Source organism: Pagrus major, chromosome 4, assembly GCF_040436345.1.
Source record: "Pagrus major chromosome 4, Pma_NU_1.0".
NCBI classification, from domain to species: domain Eukaryota; kingdom Metazoa; phylum Chordata; class Actinopteri; order Spariformes; family Sparidae; genus Pagrus; species Pagrus major.
In genome coordinates this window covers 27,500,264-27,521,419 of record NC_133218.1, presented here as the reverse complement: position 1 = coordinate 27,521,419, position 21,156 = coordinate 27,500,264, and the positions used below count along the sequence as shown (strand labels likewise).

At 42.6% G+C, this 21,156-nt stretch overlaps 1 protein-coding gene across 2 annotated transcripts in view; it reads left to right on the top strand.

Moving 5' to 3' along the window:
* The window catches only part of elp4 (elongator acetyltransferase complex subunit 4), a 56,136-nt gene extending 37,013 nt beyond the window's left edge, over positions 1 to 19,123 (top strand). For both annotated transcript variants that reach the window (XM_073464460.1, XM_073464459.1), the window contains one exon: positions 18,294 to 19,123. In XM_073464460.1, coding sequence (XP_073320561.1) covers positions 18,294 to 18,422 — 129 coding nt within the window. In that variant the 3' untranslated portion in view covers positions 18,423 to 19,123. The remainder of the gene's footprint in view (positions 1 to 18,293) is intronic.
* The last annotated feature ends 2,033 nt before the right edge of the window (positions 19,124 to 21,156 follow it).

The following is a 21,156-nucleotide window of genomic DNA, read 5'->3' as shown; positions in this document are numbered from 1 at the left end:
GGTTGAGCTTGGACGCTATGATTTACATTGATGAAAACGATGACTTGAACGATATTGATGATGCATTCACAATCCTTCCATCTCGCCAATTCACTTTGCTTTTGTCAGCAGCACCAGAGCAGCATGTGATCCGATGACATGATATGTTTGAGTAATTCCACAGACGGCTTCACCATCCATTTCAAATGCCATAAAACAAAGTCAAACCATTAAGGATAATATACCCATTATTAGTATGGAAATTAGAAATGGAACGCCATAGAGTACTGAAAGCTTGTCACTTGAGTGACAGTTAAAGACACTCCTGGTTCAGTGCACTGTATTTAAGATATGTTTGATGTTTTTCAAACTCCATATTTGGCATATTATTCTCGGGTGGCGGCTCACACCTTGTTGGTATTTAAGACAGATTTCGACGGATATTACCGGATTGTGGCGGCGGTTGCATTTAAGGGTGCAGCTCCCTCATAACAGGGAGGTGTCGTCTGCTGACAGATCACTGTCTGGATGAGAGAGCACAGCAGCATCCCACCTCATTACCGTAGCAACACACTAACCGAGGGACCGACACACTGCTCTCTGTGATTAAGATGTAAATTTCCTCTAATTGGAATGTAAATTCATACATTTATATGAAGACGTCAGCTGTCAGATTGCAATATTGTGTCCTTTTTTCTCCCTCTCCCCTGTTCCCCAAGCAGGGAGTAGGTGCCTGTAATCTGTATCATACTCCCGCAGCCCATCCTGGGACTTGCCGTTTGTTTAATGTCGGGCCCATTGTCCTGCATCCAGCCCGTCATTGTAATGCTTCCCATTCATGTTTCTATGTTTTGTTGCAGTCTGATTTGCTCTCGCTACCTGTGTTTGTTCCTCCATGCATGGCTGAGCCGTCAGGGCTTTGGGGACGGGGAGAGACTTTGAGACAGGGGGCTGGGGTCATTGGGTGGCCGTATTTTGTGTGTGCATCGATTACTTCTGCTGAATGTTCCTCAATGCAAATAAGTCTGCCACTTTGAGAGGAAGCACATGTATCTGAAGTAATTAATTTTACCCTTGAATGCCAGCTGTGGTGTTGGTGTGATGTGTTCCAAATTGAGCCTTCTCACCAAAAAGGTGTTAATTTAGGGATTTGGCAGATGAAGTAAGTGTGTTTGCCAACATATATGGCCCATATAACTGGGATGCATCGTTTTTGTCCTGCTAATTCTGAGATTGTGACTTCATGTGGGGTTGTAAGACTACATTGTGATATGCCACATTGACCCAATTGCTTTTAAATTGCCACCGCTGAAATGTTGCAGTAAGTTTTGTCTAAGTTGTGTCATTGTGTGGCTACCTATTCAGAGGGGCTCTTGAATGGATAGATGGACAGATGACAAGTGTTTACAATGTGTGTTAATAGTGTTAAAAATGTTAATCTACTTTAAATTAACCCTCTCAAGTTTACATCTATTTGTGCATCTTTTCCAACAGTTTTAAACATTTGTCCCCCTCATTGATGGAAGAAAAATGTAAGATATTCGTATTTGTATTGTTAGTATCTATATGTAGGATGCTTTATTTCTGTGCAACTTGGCAGTTTAAACATTTACCACCTCAGACAGGATTCTAATCCTGTTTTCACACAACAAGCTTTGCAAATACCTGTTTCAACAGGTCATGAACTGAACTTATCAGCACGTGCAAAAGAACAACAAAATGTCACACCTGGTATGCTTACAGAGAATTAAGCCAAATGAGGAAGTAGAAGACAGCAAAGAGTTTAAAAATACTTTTCTGTAGAGATGTCTACTATTTTTCCTTATTAGCATCACTAATATTATTTACACCCAATATCAATCACAATTCATTACTGGTTTTCTAAACCAGTAAAGAATTGTGATTGATCCTGGGTCGCAAAACTTGTCTGGGTTGTGCTGTGACTGTTCAAGCTGGGTTCACATTGCAACAAATCTGATATGCATCTGATTGGCCAAGCCAGTATATTAAGTGAATATGTCACATTATGTTAAGAGTTCTCTGCATTGACACACATGGGAAAGTGCCCTAATAAAAATACAGATTTATAGGAATCCATTATGTGCATTATTGTAAGTTATGGTAAGGTGTCACAGGCCAAACAAAGAGATAAAGTGTGTTCATAACATTGAACCAAAGCCTCATTTGTATTTTGCATACATGGTAGTTTATATTTACAAACACTGAGACACTGAGTTCGTCATGAGTGAGTAAAATAATTTGGCTGGCGTGCCGGCTCTTGCCCAGCAGACATGTTTTGATGAATACAAACAAAAGGCGATATCCTTTTTGTATGATTGTGGGTTGAACAGATCATCACGCATATCTGGGTGTGTACTCGAGGATCCTGCATATCTCCTGTACATTCCTCTCAGGCACAGGTAGTGTGTGAATCCTCACAGGTCACGCAAACCTTCCTACGAAGAAGGTTCAGTTGCTGGAGTTGCCGGGGCATTTGTGCCATTTTTCACACGCTTTCTGAGAAAGCGATTGTGCCGATATATTGAAATGTGTTTTTGTATGCATGCCTACCTACAAACCTTAATCAAATAAAAACAAAAGCTTAAAGACAATGTGATGTGTTCACAGTGTATCAGTGTTTGTGGAAGGTGCTGCAGGGTTTAACAACAGCATGTGTAGGTGTTGTAGGGCGCAGTAATTTAAAAACACTGGAGCTCTCTTGAGGAACCTCTCGGCCACGTGTAGCAGCAACGAAGAAGAGCAAAAGGATGAAGGGACCTTTTATTTTATTTTCAGTTGCAGGTCAGACAAGCTGAACCTTTGTAAAAGACACGGTGGTTAGTAAAAGGCCAATAGGTCTTCACAGACCTGGCCTGTTGTGTTGCAATCGACATGTGAAGCCTGGGATTCACATGCAGTCTGATTCCAGCTGAGGGTTGAGCTGTACACCAGGAATCCTGATTATGCTGCCATAGCAGTTCAATGCTACTCCACCCACCTGTGGCACCAGACCTGTGTGGTTTGCCCTACCTCTCTTAACCCTCCATCAGGAAGGAATCCTAATAAACCTGCTCCTTTCACTTCCATTTCATCCATCACCCTCTGTTTATTACATGGAATCAACAGCGTGGAAAAGTGACACGTTCCCAGCCGTTGTTTCTGTTAACCAGGAATCTGCCTCTGGTCAGGTGAACCGGTTGACTCTGGTCATGTGGGTTTTTCTCAAGAATGGGATGTGCTCGTTCATCGTGGTGACTGGAGAGCTGCCTAGTAGTTACATGCTGATGCACCCCTCTTACACGCCATACTCAGTGACTTACCGTTCCACCCATCACCTGACTGTTCAGGTGTCAGAGAAGGAAGTGAATCATCTCCTTTGCCTTTAGGTGACAACATAAAAGTGGTTCACTTACTGTACGCGTTGCTCCTTGATAGAGATTTATAATTTCACATATTCAGGACCTTTATTCATTTGAGTCTTTTTAAGATTTTAATGGTTAGGGGTGGGCATAATAACCTAAAAGGATATTTCACTCCAACGTTGTTACTACTTTTTTTGGAAATGTAAGGGAATATCTCAAGAAAGACAAAATTTAAAAAATGTCATATATGTTTTGGAAGGAGCTGCCTGTCCAATAATGCAAGTAAAGAAGTAAAGAAAATGAGATGTATTCTCAGAGTTAGACAACAGGGAAGGGTTAGACATCTCAACCACATTTATTTGGCCCCAAGTGTATTTATGCTGGAAGTGCTATAGTCAGTGTACGACGGGGCTTGTCTTTCTACATTTACATATGCCAGCAGGCAAACATACGAGCGAAGATCATGGAGCAGAAAAAGTTTTCATGTAATACTAACACAGAGTAAAGTTCCAAAGTAAAATGGTTAGCACAGACAAGAATTTACCAGTTGTTGTGGGGAAATTTCCATCAAAAATGAAGTTAATCCTCTGGGTCGTCACTTCCTCGGATTGGGGGGAGTAGGTGAAGGTGTTGGCTCTTGCAGACAAAAACAGAGAAATTGGGGTGGTATTGCTCCCCTTCCACTTGTTTATGTCACCGAAGTCGGAGTTAGAGATGGAAAAGGTGATTAGATGTAACTCACATTCTATGAGAAAAGTGTTAGCTCTCTAACCTCATGTTATCCCAGCCACAGTAAAGCACATTCACTTTAATATGCTAAAACATTTATCACGGCACTGACGTTATTGCAAAACCCACAAAGCACTACATGACACCAGCGATGGTGATGAAACTGGTTTACCGCTCACCCCTGTTAATGATGATAACATTTTATGAAGCCTCTCATTTTATTTCCTTAGGCTACATCCACACTTACAAGTTTTTGTTTTAAAATGCTTTGTTATCAAACCCCTGAATTTAAAAACGCTGCTGTCTCTGTTTAATTTTGGAAACTCTGGGATTGCATTTTGATGTAGATGGCCGGAAACAGAGACTCAGAAATGCATGTTTGCTCCCTGATTGGGTCTTACCAGTCACAACATGCCCTTCCCTGATTCATCATGAACGTAAGACATCAGCCTTGACAATTAGTGTTAAATTCAACATGGAGAGCAAAATTACAGGTGTTGATGACCTCGTTGTTTATGCTAGAAGCTGTCTTTTTTTTTTTTTTTTACTTCTTGCCATTGCTGTCCTATATATATAGATATATCTGTAACAGTGCTAAAACCCTCAGAGATCTAGTTAGTTTTAGAACATTTTTTTTTTTTTTTTAATGTATAAGTGTTGACATAGTCTTAGACCTCTTTTGCAACACACTACCACATGACTAACCAGGGTTGGCTCACCAGTCACAGAACAGACATACAAGAGGAGAGGTAGCAAGAAATTGGGTGAGAGACAGAAAGAGGAAGAGAGAGAGACCATTTTGTCCCCCAGGTATGACAGAGTCACTCATGCAGAAAGATCCCACATGGAGGGAGGTGGTAGAGAGGGTGGGTGGGGGGGGGGCATGAAGGAACTCTTGGCTTCCTCTCCTCGTTCATACCCCCCTTCCCTGAAAACACATCTGTCTTCTTTTCTCTGCCACACACCTTTTTCTGCATCCTTCGCTCACCTTCTCACTCCGGTAACAGAGACTCTTCGCCGTTAACAGCTTCAAATGTTTCCTCATAGATCGGCCAGAAAGTTTATTTCTTCAGAGCCCTTCTTGTCACATTCTGTGCCAGCTGCAATATTTTGTCAAAACTTTCTAGGGATCGAGCTCTTTGGCTGCCAGGTCGTTCTCTTTTTAGCCAATGTTCTTTGGCCTTCGGATGCACTGCTGTTAACCGTTACCCCGAGCGGTCCGTCTTACATGCAAATATGTGTCGGCGCTACAGCGATCACCATTTTAGTCCGCGGCAGAGCTATCTCATGGCTGCATGCATTAAAACAATTAAACTTTGCCCCTCCCCCGCCACAACAATCATTTGCGGATGTGTTGGGTGAAATTTAGCAAGAAATTATCATTTTCTGAATCACTTCACTCTGCTTGCTCGGTGTTTGTTTCATTCTTTCTCTTTCTCCGTTTCGTCTTTGAGCTCTTTAAAAGACTTGGAGCCCCCTGCATGTTCTTCTTTTTGCTCCTTTTCTCTGTACTTTTTTTTCATCATTATCCAACAGCACTTTTCTGTGCGTGCAAATGCTTTCTGAACGGCGTCCTTTCTTCCCTTTCAGGCTGGATGTCATTGTTGCTGCCTGTGGGCTGGGTGTATTTATTTAGGGGTAATTGGTGTGTGGATGAGTGAGGTAATGAGGTGCATCCACACTTGGCTGCTCCCCTCCCTGAGAGCCTGAGACAGACGTAGCCTAGCTGGGCTCCGGCTTGAGCTGTACCACACTGATGTCTCCTCGACACAGGCCAGAATGGCTCTTTCATACCCAGGTGGACAAACACAATCACTGGGGCTGATACCTCAATGAGGCGTCTGTAGTTTGAAGTGGTGTGTGTGTGTGAGCACATATCCTCGTGTGTGTTCATGTGCATGTATTTGTGGGTGGAGAGGGAAAAAACAGCGCTTGGTTGTTGGCCTGTCTCTGTCTTGAGTCCTTGTTTGTCTTGCGGCTTGTGTTTGTATAAGTGATTTTCCCTGTGTGTTTGTAAGTGCATGTATATCAGGCTGAGTGGGTGTTCAATGGAGCTCAAGGAGGACCTCTGGCTCTCATAGCCCCCTGCCAACCTCAAACTGCCCCCGATGTCCTGCAGAGTTACCTAATGATTTCACTTACACCTCCCTTATCTGTCTGGCCCGTGTGGCAGCAACCGTCTGACGCTTCAGCCTTTACATGCCATTTGCTGCCTCATATCCTGTGAAATTCAATTGCACAGCTCTAACTGTAGCCAGTGTAGGGGGATCTCCCTTGCTCTCTTTCTCTCTCTCTCTCTCTCTCTCTCCTCTCACACTCCTTCTCTCTGTCTGACATCTCCCATAGTTGTAAATACAAACATAAACAGTTCCACCATTACACTTTTTTCTCCATATTATTGCAGTGTAACGCCGCCTTTTCGTGTTTTAGCTCTCTAAAGTTGGCTCTTTATTTCACCCCTATGTGTTGGGGACCGACTTTAAATGAGATGCAGAAGTTTTAAAGCAGGAAGCTTGGATGTTTGAGGCTGCCCACAGGTGTTCGGCGGATAATATTATGCATAGATTGTTTTGTTGTTATCAGGGTAATTGGTGTAGACCTGCCAGCCTTTGATAGACACACAATTACTGTATGTGATGCATAAGTGGACTCATTTTAGGGCAGGATTTTGAGTTGCTAATGGTGCATTATTCAGCTTTTGGTCTGTCCCCAAAAGTGCCGGGCCAAATCAAACACGCCGCTCCAGGGTAATTGAGGCCCACTCCGCACCCCCTGCAGTGAGCAAGGCAGAACTGTAATCCCCTGACAACTCTGACTTGGCCCCAATCTGGCAGGCCGCCCATTTCCCAGCAAAACGCCTAACTCGACATCGGGGAGAATGAAGAAGCTGATAGTCACATTTGGAACGCTTTCCAATTTTGTTACTCTTTTCAACTCGGCAGCAGCGCTCTGTAGCCACCTCTGTACTTACCCTCACTTTTTTCATTTTCAAACTACACTTTGTGGAACATAATTGCACACTAATTACACTCCGTCAAACTAATATTCTTACACATTAGTGTCCTCGAGCTTTTGTGGTTTTATGATCAAAGGTTTTTGACAAATAAACGAAACCACAGAAAAGCTTTTATTTTTCTTCTAAAGATGTTTTGCCTGACAAGTTTCAGGAAACTACAACAGAGTGAATCATCAGTAATTACAGAACATTTGAGCAAAAGTTTGGAGTGGGTTTTGAACTGAAATTCAGTTGCAGTTTTGTGAAATTAAGAAAAGAAATCATCTTTATTTTCAGTGATGGCCAACCAACTAACCAACCTGCTAAAGAGTACAGATCATTTTGCTTTATTGTAATATGAATTATTCATCACAACTGTTTGTCTTACTTTGAGTGCATGAAATAGTTTGTCTTTGTGCTATAAGAAATGTATTTCTACCATAGCAGTAGTAGTATGCAAAAATTGTTTTTTTTGCTCCCTTTTTTTCAAAGATGAAAAAGCAAAGTACATTTTAACAGCTAACAGCTGTAACATGTTTGCACTTTTAGGGAAAATTAAAGTGTAAAAATACAATTTCAGTAGTATTCAGTACGATCCTTAATCCTGTTGTAACAGGTTGAAGGAACAGATTGAGTCTTTAGTATTCTGTGCAGATGCAGATTGAAATCCTTTAAATGCCATTTAGTTTGTTATAATGCAAATGTATTTTCTTATAGTTTTTTTTTAATATGTTTTGATGTGTTATGTTTCTTGCCATTCTCTGCAGTGCCACCCTTATAGGGGTCATTTGCAGGGAGGGTATCACATGTATTAACACTGTCTCCCTGATTTTTAACTTTAGCATGCATCCTCCCCAGGCCCTGGCTCACTGTTTTAATGGCTTTAGTAATGCTTCACAATTAACACTCAGCCAGCGCTCCAGGTTAGGTAATGGCTGGTTTATTTCAGGCAAAATTAGAAAACACAAAACAAGCATTCCCCATCACCCACAGTGCTTCTAGGACCTAGAGGTTATGGGGGAAATGGAAGGTGGTGAATTTTTTGACAGGGCAGCCGAGGTGATGTCTCATTCCCTCTGACATCTTGAACACCCTAAAGGTGGCTTTGCCAACAGTCTGCCCAGGAAGCACCTCACCTAGCTGTGGCTAAATTTACACAAACCACCTGCCCACAGGGAGCGGACTGGAGAGGAGAGCAGAGGTGGAGGTGGGGTGGGGGTGGAGGGCAAATAGGGGAAGAGAGAAGGAGGGGGGCCAGGAAACTGAAGTGTGTCTCTGTGTCAGAGGATGCAATGCATTATAAGTGTTATTGCCAGATTTAACAAAACATAATGCTGTTGAGAATGAAGGGTATTCAACTCAGCTACTTATTAGATTTTTATCTAAGAGGTTTTGCCGTTTCAGCATTCCTGTTTAGTTGTTGTCCCCGTCGGATCAGATTTTCCTTTCTGCATGTAGTCTCTTGTGCTGCAAGTTTTCATCAGAGTGCAGACAGAGAATAGGGCAGATATGGGTTTTCCGGAGTATCATCTGGAGTTCAGTAGATTAGTGGAACGAAGCATTTCAGCTGCATGGCTGTGAACGAGGTGACCCTCATTTCAGAGTGTCACAAACAACAGTGGTCGAGTGATGATGTGTAGACGTGAGTATTACCACATCCAAGGCCTCTGCAGAGCTAAATCTAAAATATCTACTTCTAAGACCTTCAAATGTTTTCCACCAATGTTTTATTTGTTCTGTCCCTAAGCAAACTCATTTTTCTTTTTTATTTTGAGCATTTTATCCTCCAGGACATTTTAATTTTACAGCAGTAACACTGCTAGTTGCTTCTTGCTTGTTGACCGTCCATGTGAGAATAATTGTAACAACTGTTAGTCTGTAGCACCAGAAGTTCCTGTATGTCTCATCTTACTAATAGAAGTTCCCTCGTTGCGATTGTCTATTACTCAAGTTCTCATATTGAAACAGTTTTTTTAGTACAAGTCCCAGACTGACTTGTTTCAATAGATTATTTTTCTGTTGCGACATAAATTATCGTTAATGTTTATATTGCCACACTTGAATGAAAGCAAAGACTCAAATCGCGCCCTTTAAAACTGTATATTCATGCATCTTATAAATTCGCTCAAAGGCTGCATATATTGAAGCTCTCAAGACGGACAGTCGAATAGATCGGTAACAATTCTAGATGCTCCCCAGTGGCAGAGTTCAGGCTGTTTGCCTGTGGGCTGATGTGGAGTGAATGGCCTTAGAGGCTCTAGGCTGGTCTATGTGTGGCCCGGCTGGTCCAAGTCAGCAGTAATGACTGGCTTTGGCCAGCATGCCTGTTAATGTGAATGGGGTTACTCTGGGCAACACCTTTTCAGCTGGGTCCTATGAAGTCCCCAGTATGGTGGTCTTTGTCCACACAAGGGCTGTCCTCTCAGCAAAAAGGGCTCCTTTTTTGTGAGGACTATCAACTGGTGATGGATTATACCCACCCCCCTTTATTCATCCGGCCAGACTAACAGACACGGATGCATGCAAACATATACACACTCTCACACATACTCAAACCACAAAGACATCAAAAGTCTTACAAAAACCTTATCTTACAAAGTTGTTTCGTAGATAGTTAAGATGCGCACATACAGATGCGCACGCCTTTCATTAACTAGGGGTGGGAATCTCGAGGCACATCATGCAATTCCCATTGAGAGAGCTAATGTGTAATTATTAAACAATTATCGATGTGTCAAAATTTTGTATTTCTATTCATGATTTATTTTTTCTCACAGTGTGACTACTTTCTACTTTTAAAACATAGCGTATTTGTAAGGATCCATAATTAAAATAAATAGATGAATTTACTCTCATTATCTTGGTCCACTCTCAGCCACCTTCACCAAACATCAGGAAGTAGCCTAGCGTAGAGTGTAAACATGGCGCATATTTTTACGTCCGTCACGTTTCACCATAAAACATTTTCAGCCATAATCAACGTACTACCTGGTCTTACAAAATCGTTACAGGGCCATTATCACGTGTATTACAATTTCCGATTATTGACTTTCCTGCATTGAGACATAATCTTTCACAAAAGCAGCACAATGCATCTAAAAATCTAACTGTTTTCCTCGACCCCTATCATTGACTGCCCCTCCCCTTCATGTAGACCAGAAGGTAAAGTTTCTTCCTGATTAATCCTCTCTTCCTCTCTAGAGTTACAGAGAAAGTGTTGTTGCATCTTTTTTCTTCAAGTTTTCTTGACTGATATTTCTGTTTATTTTCCTTTACTCTCTCATGGAGAGAAAAAGTTGAAATCCTCAGAGACTTGAGACATAAGAATCCTAGTCTGACTCACCTGAGTTAGACTGTTGGTATAAGCCTGCCATTTGACGGCCATTCTAGCCGGTATTCTCCTCCCCCTCCACTATCTGTGTGTTTGCATTTTCTAAGTTCCCGTCTCTACAGGAAACACCAACAACAGCCTAGTCATATTCTGCTTTGTGTATTTCCAGTTCTGGGTGCCCCATTACATCCTGGTCTTTTGCTAGCACAACAACAGACTATTTCTCTGTGAAAGTGGTCGCCCCCGCCCCTCCCAAGGGGTCATCCACATACCCAGGCTGACACAGTAACCCCCAGACGACCTTTTGCTTTGCCAAATGTTATGCCTGTAAACTGCCTGAACTCCATCACAGCACAATCGACAAGGGAAAAATAGGGTCTTCTGTTGGAGGGAAGGTTGGGTTCAGGAAACCCTCGTTGTACTAGCCGGCTTTGTGCGCTCATGTTGTAAATACCTCTGTTTGACACATGCATAGGCAAGTGGCACTGTGCGTCTGTCTGTTTTTGTACATGGGTGTATGCACTTGTAGACAGAGTGCAACACTGAAAAAAAATGAATAATGTATAACCAAATATCCTTGGCGATGCTTTGGCTTTTATTTTTTGGTGACTGAAGCAGTGACAGAGCCAGTGTGGACAGTGATCTTGGAAATTTGCTTATTCGCTGTGTATCTTTCTAGCTTTCTTCCAGTAAAGGAAGTCACTGCTCCCAGCCAAGAAATAGTCCTAAGTAAATCCTGTCAACAATCACAAATTGTTGTTTTTAGACTTTGGTTTATGTATGAATTAGGCAAACACGATATAATGTATTAGTTTCCCTGTTGTCTCACATAGCCAGAACAATGGCTGCACCAATTATCATTCCACGAAGGGGGAAAAAACATTCTTATTTCTTTAAACCAATCACAATTGTCTTGAGTAGTGCAAAGCCCAGGATGCAGCAACAGTCCCCCTGCAAAATAGTGTTGGGGGAACTTGTTTTGGTGGAACATTTGCACGTGGAGAGATGGATACATGTTGTCCATGTTTCTTTCCACATGCATTAAAATGGCTAAATCCCAGCAAAAGAAAAGGTAAGAACTGCTGGCTTGTTTATGTTTCTACCGCAAGGGTACCCTAACTGGGTTAGAGTTTGGGTAATTTGCCATTTTCAGTGTATAGGTTGCTAGCTGAGATGCTGTTGTTGTGACATGGATTTTGAAAACGCTAAAACACGGATAGCAAAGGTGGGGAGAACGCCACCTTAAATTGTCAGACTAATCAGTCCAGATGCTTGCTTCAAGGCTTTCTGCTAAGCTAAGCTAAGCTAACTGGCTGTTTGATCCAGCTTCATATTCAAAGGAGAGATATGAGATTGGTATTAATATTCTCTTTAACTGTCTGAAAGCAAGCGATTATGGGTATTTCCCGAAAAGGTATAACCATTTGTTCCTGACATTGTCCAAGTGTCACTTGATTTCTCATACTGTTCTGTAATATGGTATGTCAACCATCAAATTGGCCTTTAATGAAGAAATGGGCTACTTTGCATGTAGACAATTGTATAGTGTGCTAAGCTATAGCCTTGTGCAGATAAAAAAAAATGGATGTTTTGAATATTTTACCCAAGTGTGATTATTATAGCAGGGCATCTATACAGCAGTAGGAAACCTGTGTTTACCAAAAGTGTCAGTGATGTTTTAACCTGAGGACGTTTACATCAGAGTAATGGTTTGAGGGGTAAAATGTGTGTTTGAGGGGGTGGAGGGCACAAGAGGTCCCCCAGATATGCTGTCATAACCCATGCAGCCGCGCTCTTTGCAATGGCCCTATCGGTAGTGAAGGCAGCACTTAGACATGTTTGTACTCTACGCCCTATATTCCTCTCCCTTTCTCCCCAGGCGCCATGTCACTCCAGGGGCGGACCAGCACTCTCTGGCTGTGCCCAAGTCCATAACACCAACTAACCCCCCCCTTACTACCCACCACCACAAGGGTCAATGTGCCCTCGCCCCCTCACCCTGCAATGCCCACGGTCCATACCAACACTGCCCTCCAAAGAGAAACAAAACCGAACTGAAAAGAGACAAAATGGCCCCACGCTGCTTCCCCTGTCAAAGCTCTTGACAGGCCCGAGCAGGGGCCCCCCAGAGGAGGGTTCAGTTGAAGATGATGACGACGGAGATAACAAGTCAAGTTGTTGTGTTACAGCGCAGTTACACTTTGGCCCTTGTTTGTCCATTTGGTTATTCAGAAGCATCGCGGAGCTAACTGATTCCCATGCATGTCATGTTTAGTAACATGACAGATACTATCAAATGCTGTTTTGCATCAGTCCGTGGAGCGTGAAGGGTAAGTGAGGAGCTAGCTATCCAAGAGAACAGGAATAAACATTCCATTAGGTATTAAAAAACCCAGAAATATTGTCAGCTAATCAATTTCCTGTTTGGACATGCTCAATTCTAATGAAATTCAGTCAGTTATTAGTCCCTTCCCATTCTTCCAGTGTTTGGGAATATAATTACACACAAAATGCTTACTCATCCTTCTGCCTGCCTGCTGCCTACTCTGTCAGATGCATTAGCCATGAAGCAGAAGAGATGAGGAAGCCTGTGTCTGTATCTGTCTATCTGTCAGTCCGCCTGAATGTCTGTATGCCTGCCTCTCAGATTATCCTGGATCAGGCAGCAGGTGACATAGCGAGCAGGTGACCACCACCCAATTACCAAAAAGAAACTCGAGATGAGCCCCAGCGTGGTTTACATTTGTTTCTTTCTTCTCCCCTCTCTTATGAAATGTTGATTTTACAGCATGCACGTCAACAGGACAGCACAGAATTGGAAGTTGTACCCCTTCTTACATGTTAGTAAGATTTTTTTTATTTTTGTACTTGATGTATTCATCTGTCATAGAATTGGTTGAATACGTTTAGATTCCTAAATTACAAACATTACAAGCTACTAAAGCCACTACTCATAGTGAGGGCTGCCGGGAGAAGGCTCAAAAATTTAATAAATGTCATATTTATTTAACAAAAAGAATCACATAACTTAGACACAATGAGGAAGATGGGTGTTTTTAACAAAGAATTTCTCTAAAAATGACGAAGTCTGAGGGATAAAAACTTCCCCAGTCAACAGGTTATACTTGGGGCAAGGTCAGGGATCGTGTTGCACTCTTTGTTACCACAAAAAAAGAGGAAGGAAGAGCTTCTTCTCAGCTTTTGTTAGGCGTAGGTGGGCTAGAATTACCAACATGATGGGATTTATGCTGAGTTGTTTCTGCATTTTTCTGGCAAGGTAGCGGAAGTATTCTCTGAAACTTGAAATGTAAATGCGATGATAGTTTGCTTCACCGATAGAAAAGCACATCCCCTCGCTGTGTTGGGTTTTGGTGTGCTGAAGTTAATACTCGCTCCTGTAGGTCCACCAAATGATTTCCCACACAATGCAGTGTAACTTTAGAGGTGTGAGGGATTACGGCACTGGGAGGTGATTTAGCTTGGTTTAGCGACTGGATAGACCAGCAAGTCTGGGAAATTTCTACCAATTTCGTTCTGCTACCATTGTGACCCTTGGCTCGTTGTAGAAATAGGACTGCAAATGGAGGACATTGACCTGGTGTCAGGGACAGACGTCCACATTAGTTTACAGTGGCTGCACTGCAGCTGTGCCGCTCGGGGAAATGGAATTGGCAAAAGGTATCGCCTCTAATGTGACCACTGTCTATACTGGACGTGTAGTATATAAATCCATTCAAACTTTATTTTTATAATCCTAGTGAATTGTTCTGCATCGAAACAATAACTGGCATTTTTTATTCATGCATGGCATCATGTAGCCAGATTGCTTAGTCGACATTTCTTCTGTGATTGTAATGACTTCAGCTTAGTGATACAATGTTCAGTTTCTCTCATTTCACTGACTTAATAGAGCTTATAATATGCTGACCATGTTACAACAATGATTGTGTTAAGTAGGTGTTTATGGTAAATATCGTGTCACTTCCATGAGCATGTACTAGCATGGGCTAATCTGATTGGAACAGCCAGACCAGTCGTCATGTGTTCCAACAAGGTGTTGGGTTTCCCATAGTTCTAAGCTGTACAGTGACACGGGCCATTTGAAAGTGTGGCTAAAACCCTATGGAAGAAATGACTCGTTAAATTAGCACCTAATACTCCAGTCATTAGCAAGCCGTTACCACCAGTGGAATGCCTTTGATGGTGCTGCTTTGTGTGAGTCGGTCCTGTTTAAGCTCCAGTTGGAGAAATTTGTCCATGTGGATCCTGGAATATTTCGCGCTTATGTAACATTGTAATACTCATAACCAAAACATGATGACAAAAACAGTGATTTGGTGCCTTTTTCTGAGCCAAGACATGCTGATGTGATATCCACCAACAACCTCTGCTGTATGTGGAGATTGTGGACGACCGGTTACAATCAGCATGAAACGCAATATTCCTTAAGAACCGGGTCTTTGGGGTGTTTAGTAAGCCGAAGGGGATTGTCCATTGTGGGGTGATATTGGTAACCCTCTTAGGCAAAGCTAGTCCATGGGCTGGCCCTGAGGGCTCATTTCAAGTGCTTAGCGCTCGTTTGGAGCTTTGTCACCCCTCACCCTGTTGCCAGCATGGCCCCAGCCCCTCTGGCTGTGGAGCGGAGCTGAACCACAGACCTTTACCCCTGCCCGCCACCAGGGAGGGAACATCACAACTCGAACACACACTCACACAAATAACTCGCACTAACATTGTGGCACACATCCATTTTCACTCCACCCCAATGCACCACAACCAATGGTCTATTTTCCCGCCGTCCACTCCCATCCAACACCCCCCCTCCCCTTCTCGCTCCCTAATTTTTTTTTCCTCTTTCTCCACCCTCGTGAAGGTTGCCAGGCAGCGGAGAAAGACTTCACACACACATACACCCCACTATGCCTCTGAGGGTTTTCCGGATGTCCTTGTTTACATCATGGAGTGTGCAGGTCGCAGGGAAGCAGACTCAGAGCCTCCCTGGTTATGTCTGTCTAAGTCTTAACTGACCTCCATTCATTTGGTGTCAATGCAAATCTTCATGGCAGCCCCGCAGTTGGCCCGTCACTGCTAAAATAGGTGCACTGCAATTGCATCATATTTGGGTCTAAATTTCAAAGTCAGGGTGCAAATGATTTATAACTACTTCTTGGATTGTCCTCATTCAGTCTACTCACATTGGCAGAGATATGAAGTTAGTTTATTTGGAGTGAAACTGACTCTAAAGTAAGTTTTTATGGCCTTGATAACCAATAACGGCTATGATATTGGCTGTCACTGATGTGCCGGATGGTTGTTGACTGTTGCCAGGCTCTGTTTTCCCTCTGTGTGTGTCAAACCGATCGATTGGTTTTGTCTGCCCCTCCCTCCAACTTTGATGTTACCATTGATTGTTCTCATCTGCCCCTGAACTCAAAGGTTAGAGGAGCTGAGCTACACTTCTGGATTGCTTTGACCTTCGCTCTGCACATGCTCAGTGGGTTCACGAAGCCCAGAGCCAAACCAACACGGTGTAGCCAGGCCCGTGGGTGCGTGACAGCCAGACAACGGTGTGATGTCTTTTTTTTCTTTTTTTTACTCACCCACTGAGGATGATGTATATGTGATTGATTTTTCTCCAGCCCCTCTCTCTACCGTGTTTCCGCTGCAGTGCGCTAAGCAGGACTGAGTCCAGGCTTGATCAATGCATTGTTTTTCTTTTTCAATCACACTCGAGTGAGCTGAAGACACGAAAGGTTACACAGGTGAGGTTTGGCAGGGGTGGAGGCAGAGCTTCTGGAGGCCCCCTCAAGGCCAATATATGAGTTTGCATGGATGTTTGTGTGTGTGTGTGTGTGAGAGAGAGAGAGAGAGAGAGAGAGGGAGGGAGTCAGAGTTGCATACAGAGAGAAGTTTAACAAATTTATCATGTGCGTTTCCAACAACTTGATCATTCCTCAAGAAGTTAGTTCAGCTTATTTGGAAATCTCTAGACCTCTCCCACAGTGGGAATCTTCCGCCCTTGCCTCTATAAGTCCTTTGTAACCTTACCTTTACCATCTTACATTAAATTACAGGTCCTTCACAATGTCTCAGTGCTCACCTGCCCCAGATAATCTGCAGGGCCGCATGAAGACTGCTCCTCTTGTTCCCTCTACTTGCCTGACAAACGGTCCCCTGACACACACACAAAGGCAACAGAAAAGAGACCATTTGAGAATGACGCGCCTCTTACCCGTTAGCCACAGTCACAGGAGCACAACGCCTCGTAGCAGACACAATATAAAAACTTTTGCAGTTCAGACTTCCAATGCACCTAAAAAACGGAATTAAGAAAAGGGAGGAAGTAGTCTACCCTAGAGGGGTAAAGAGTGTCGCGTAGTCCTGAATTATCTCTTAGTAATAACGATGTTAAACCCTGTACCCAAACACCTAGTCATTAAGAAAAAGATAAGTATCTGTGGGAGTGGAGGGGCTGTCCCAAAGCTGCATGGCTGGAGGGGGTGAGGATGTGACGGGCAGGGAAGGTTTAGAGGACTGGGGTGGGGTTGGGAGCGAAGGCTTTGGCCAGTGGGTGTCAGATGTCATGGCAGATTCTTTCAGGGACAAATTACAGGGTTTAACTTCTCTTGTACCCGGGATGCCTGTATTCTGATTCAACTTCCTCTATAGACACTCGAGCGACAAGCTACTCGACATCATTGTCAGGCGCACACTTGACTCTGGAGATACTTCACCTCCTCTCAGGCTCTCAGCACCTCTTCAAGACTTTGTTCATGGAGTGCCACTGGCCGCCCTTCCTGCGGCTTGTGGAGAGAGCAGAGCAGTGTAGCCCCACTTAAGCTTTATAGCAGTTAGCGTGTTGGTGTTAGAGGGCTTTACATGAGTGGGCCTCATTAACCTCTTAGCGTCTTTGTGCTTTGAGTTGGCACAGGGCTGCTCCATAGATAAGCTTTACTACGAAACAGCTAAAAGTCTTGATTCTAATGACTCTTGGTATTAGCTGCACATAATCTGGCCCGGTTGCCAGGATATAATGTTAGCAATTAATGTTTCTGCAAACCACAGATACGTCCAAGGTTGACATTTGTAGCAAACATCCCAAACATATCACGTTTACATTATATGCTTATTAGCCAGCTGTCGTATCAGGAGGTGGAGGAGAAGTTGATGGCGTTATTACAGCCAACAACAAAAAAAGTGGGTGTTTTTTTAAGGAGACCTGTAGATGTTTCCAGTTTTTTGTGGTGAACTAAAGCGGCTATTTTTCACGGGAAGTTGGACCACCTCCATCTGTGATCATGGCGAACGAAACAGGTATTTTAAGAGTTATGACATGAAAAAAGAAAAGAAAATCAACCTAAATAGACAGAAGTTGCAACATAAAGAAGCATTCAGTTTGAACTTATTTGTGGTTTGGCAGAAATGTACTTCACTAACATTTATTCTGGTGTTTAGGTTGGTTACAAACACAGTAGGTCAACGGAAAGTGCAAACGCATCCAGATTTCACATGGACATTGTGTCTGAACGCACACTTTCTCTCACCTCAGCTCATAAATGCATGCTGTTGTGTCCCATACACAACTTCTCAAATCACCCCTACCTAGCACACACTCACACACACATATTCCCTGTGATCTGTAACAGACATAAAGCTCTCTGAAGCATTTAGCAGCACGCTAGCAGGTTTACTCCAACGCTGCCAGTGCTGAGGGGAGTGCTGAAGCATCTAATGCAATTTCAACCCAACATGGGTCTCCGTGAATAAACATCACTGAAGTGTACCATCTACTGTATGTTGATCCACTGTAGTGCTTTCTTTTTTCTCTATACAAGCTGATCCAATACCTCCCCTCCCTCCCTCTCTCCCCCTCCCTCCCTGTCTCTGATTTCTGTAGAGACTACATTTGCCTCCAGACTTGTCTGAGACGGTGAGTCGTGTGAGCAGGGGGGAGCTGGCAGGAGCGGCCACAGCGGCCTCAGCCTGTGGCTCCGGCTCTTCCGGCAACAAACACCTGGACTTCTAGAGCTCCCACACAGTCGCCATAGGCAACCAACACCTGGACCGCGGTGGCGTTGCCCTCTTTACCGCGGTGACCATGTTGTTCCCTCGCCCACGTAATGTCAAGCGCGATAACCCTGGCAGCCATTACCACCTGCCAACTGTCCCAGCCAGGGGTGAAGATCTAAACATCCACAGTACCTTGTCTCATTATGGACACATTTCATCCTATATGTCCTTTTTAATATAAACCCACAGTCTGTGGGCTGATATTTGCATTTGTTAATTTAACGTATGTTATTGGCCATGTATTTATACCCACAGTTTGCTTCTTTTTTTTTTTACTCACAAAAATTTGAGCCCCGTGGTGTTTTGAAATATTCCATGAAGGTATATGATTGGCAGAGGGACTAGTTCTGAACCCAAGTAGAATCCAAGACAGAGGAATTATTTAAAATTTTGTACGTTATGTTTGCTTTTTGTTTATCTCTGCATCCTGGGATCTTCATTACAAGTAAAATGTAATCATGAAATGTTTTTTACCCTCTAAAGACTCTCGCTACTGGCAAACATTAAATAATTTAAGTGCAGTCTCCAAAGCTTTGGGCCTACTTTACAAAACAAGTCCTGCCTAGGTACGCTGTGTAAAATACTAGGTTATTGTCTTGGATAATGCAATGTAACAGGCTTCTGTTTAGCTAAATAAAAGAAAATAAATACACATTACACACCATATGTTCTTATTATTCAATGTTTTAATTTACTGTGTCTCAGGAACAGGGAAAGTTGACTACCTGTGAGAGGATGTAAAGCAAGTGCGTCATGAGTGACTGATTTCTGGTCTGCCTCGCTGGTTTCAGGTTCGAATAGGGATGCCTCCACCTGACCCTGAGACTGTGGCGGTGAGTGACGTCTACCTCCAGTAAGCTGGAGAGCTGAGCAGGAATGTGGGCAGAGGGTAGGAGAGCTGGATTTGGGTGCAGGCTTCACACCTCATCAGGCATGTTTGCTGGATGAGCTGCTTTGCCATGACAAGCCCAAAAGAACAAATTAGGTCAAACGGTGACATGGAGAAACAGAGAAAAAACAACATGAAAAATTAAATGTTTCATTTCTGTTTTCCTCAGTCTGCCTCTGTTGCCAGTTTGAATATTTTCGCCTGTGAAAAGTGGCAGTATTGGTAACCATCTGCAGCACGTGCTGGGAGAAGGTAGTGTTACCTGACAGTTTCATGCATGAATGGAGGCCTCTTATATCGGGTCTATGAGAGAGAGAGATGACATACACAGGTCACGTATACAGGTGAGCAAAAGCTTGTGTTGTCAAGATGAAAAAACACTTTTTTCAAGTTATTGTTGTTTAAGATGTGACATATTCAGGGTACACGTAGATTAAAGTACAGTAAACTCATTTTGGCTTGTGTTTATGTTCCCATACTTCTGGTGTGTTTGTACACAAGCCACATCTCCATGTCAACACGATGTCAGGTCATTTTTTGTTCAGTCAGTTCAGAAAGTGGGTTATTATTTAAATTTGTGAAAACCAACAAGATTTTCTTCAGTTTCTTCTATGAACTTACGTACTATAAGTTTGTAGAAGATACTTACTATAAAGAATGAATGCTCTCACGTTTTATGTACACAGCTTTCGTACGCGTGCTGGAAATCTTTGTAAATGCTTGAATTTTAATGTGGTATTTTCAAGGCCTTGAAAGATGAAGGGATTGAAACTGCTTATTATTTGTTATATAGGATGGCAAGTCATGACACATTTTGAAACATGAAACATTCTTGTTTTTCTTTGATTCCTCACCCCTTGATATCCTGAAAAATAATTTTGGTTAACATCTGATTTAAAGTGATGAAGTGAAATAGTATTTTTTTTAGTATGTATCTGTAAATATATGTGTAATTTAGCACAGGTGTAAGTTGCTGGAAAAACTTGAAAACTCAGCTTGAAAAGTTATTTTGGATGTGTAAAAGGTAGCAACCCTGTGTACAGTGACGACTGCATTTAGAATTTACTGAATTGATGTGGTACTCGCATTCAGTACTCATATTCAACCGAAGGCCATCTTTTTACACAATCAAATTACAAATATACATGTAGCTCTGCACATTTTTCTAAATTAAAATTAAGGTTAACATATGTAATGACGAACAATAATATAGGCCCAAAATAAACATTTCTGCCGATGATGACAGGCCGATATGGTGATGCTGTAATTGTGAACACTCGGCATGAACTGACCAAGTAGTTTTCTTTTTTGTCTATTGAGTGTGTACGTTTTGACTTCAGGAGAGACTTGATGTTCTTTGCAAGTAGGTGGAACAGTATGATCATACATCATTATCAGCATCGGTGATCAGCCTAAAGAAGTTGGGAAATATCGGTATATCAGCAATATTCCAATATCATGCATCTCTAAAAATATGATGTCTTACACCTGATCGATAGTGTTCTTCCCTCATATATAGTTTGTTGTGCACAGTTAGACAATGCTGTGTCATGATTAGCCACACATGCTTATGTAATGAGCATGAATAAGTAATTTGGAACAATTAATTTAAGCTTGTGAATACAATAAGTGGATCTTAAATCAGGTCAGTATTTCCTCCTGTTCTGTGGGGTTTAAAAAAAAAAAAAAAAGATCACATGTGGCTCTTCTGATGCCGTCATCCTCCTCACCTCACCCATGGTAAGAAACAGTACACTGTAATCAGTTTCATTCCAACTTATTGCTCAAATCTCAGTAATGG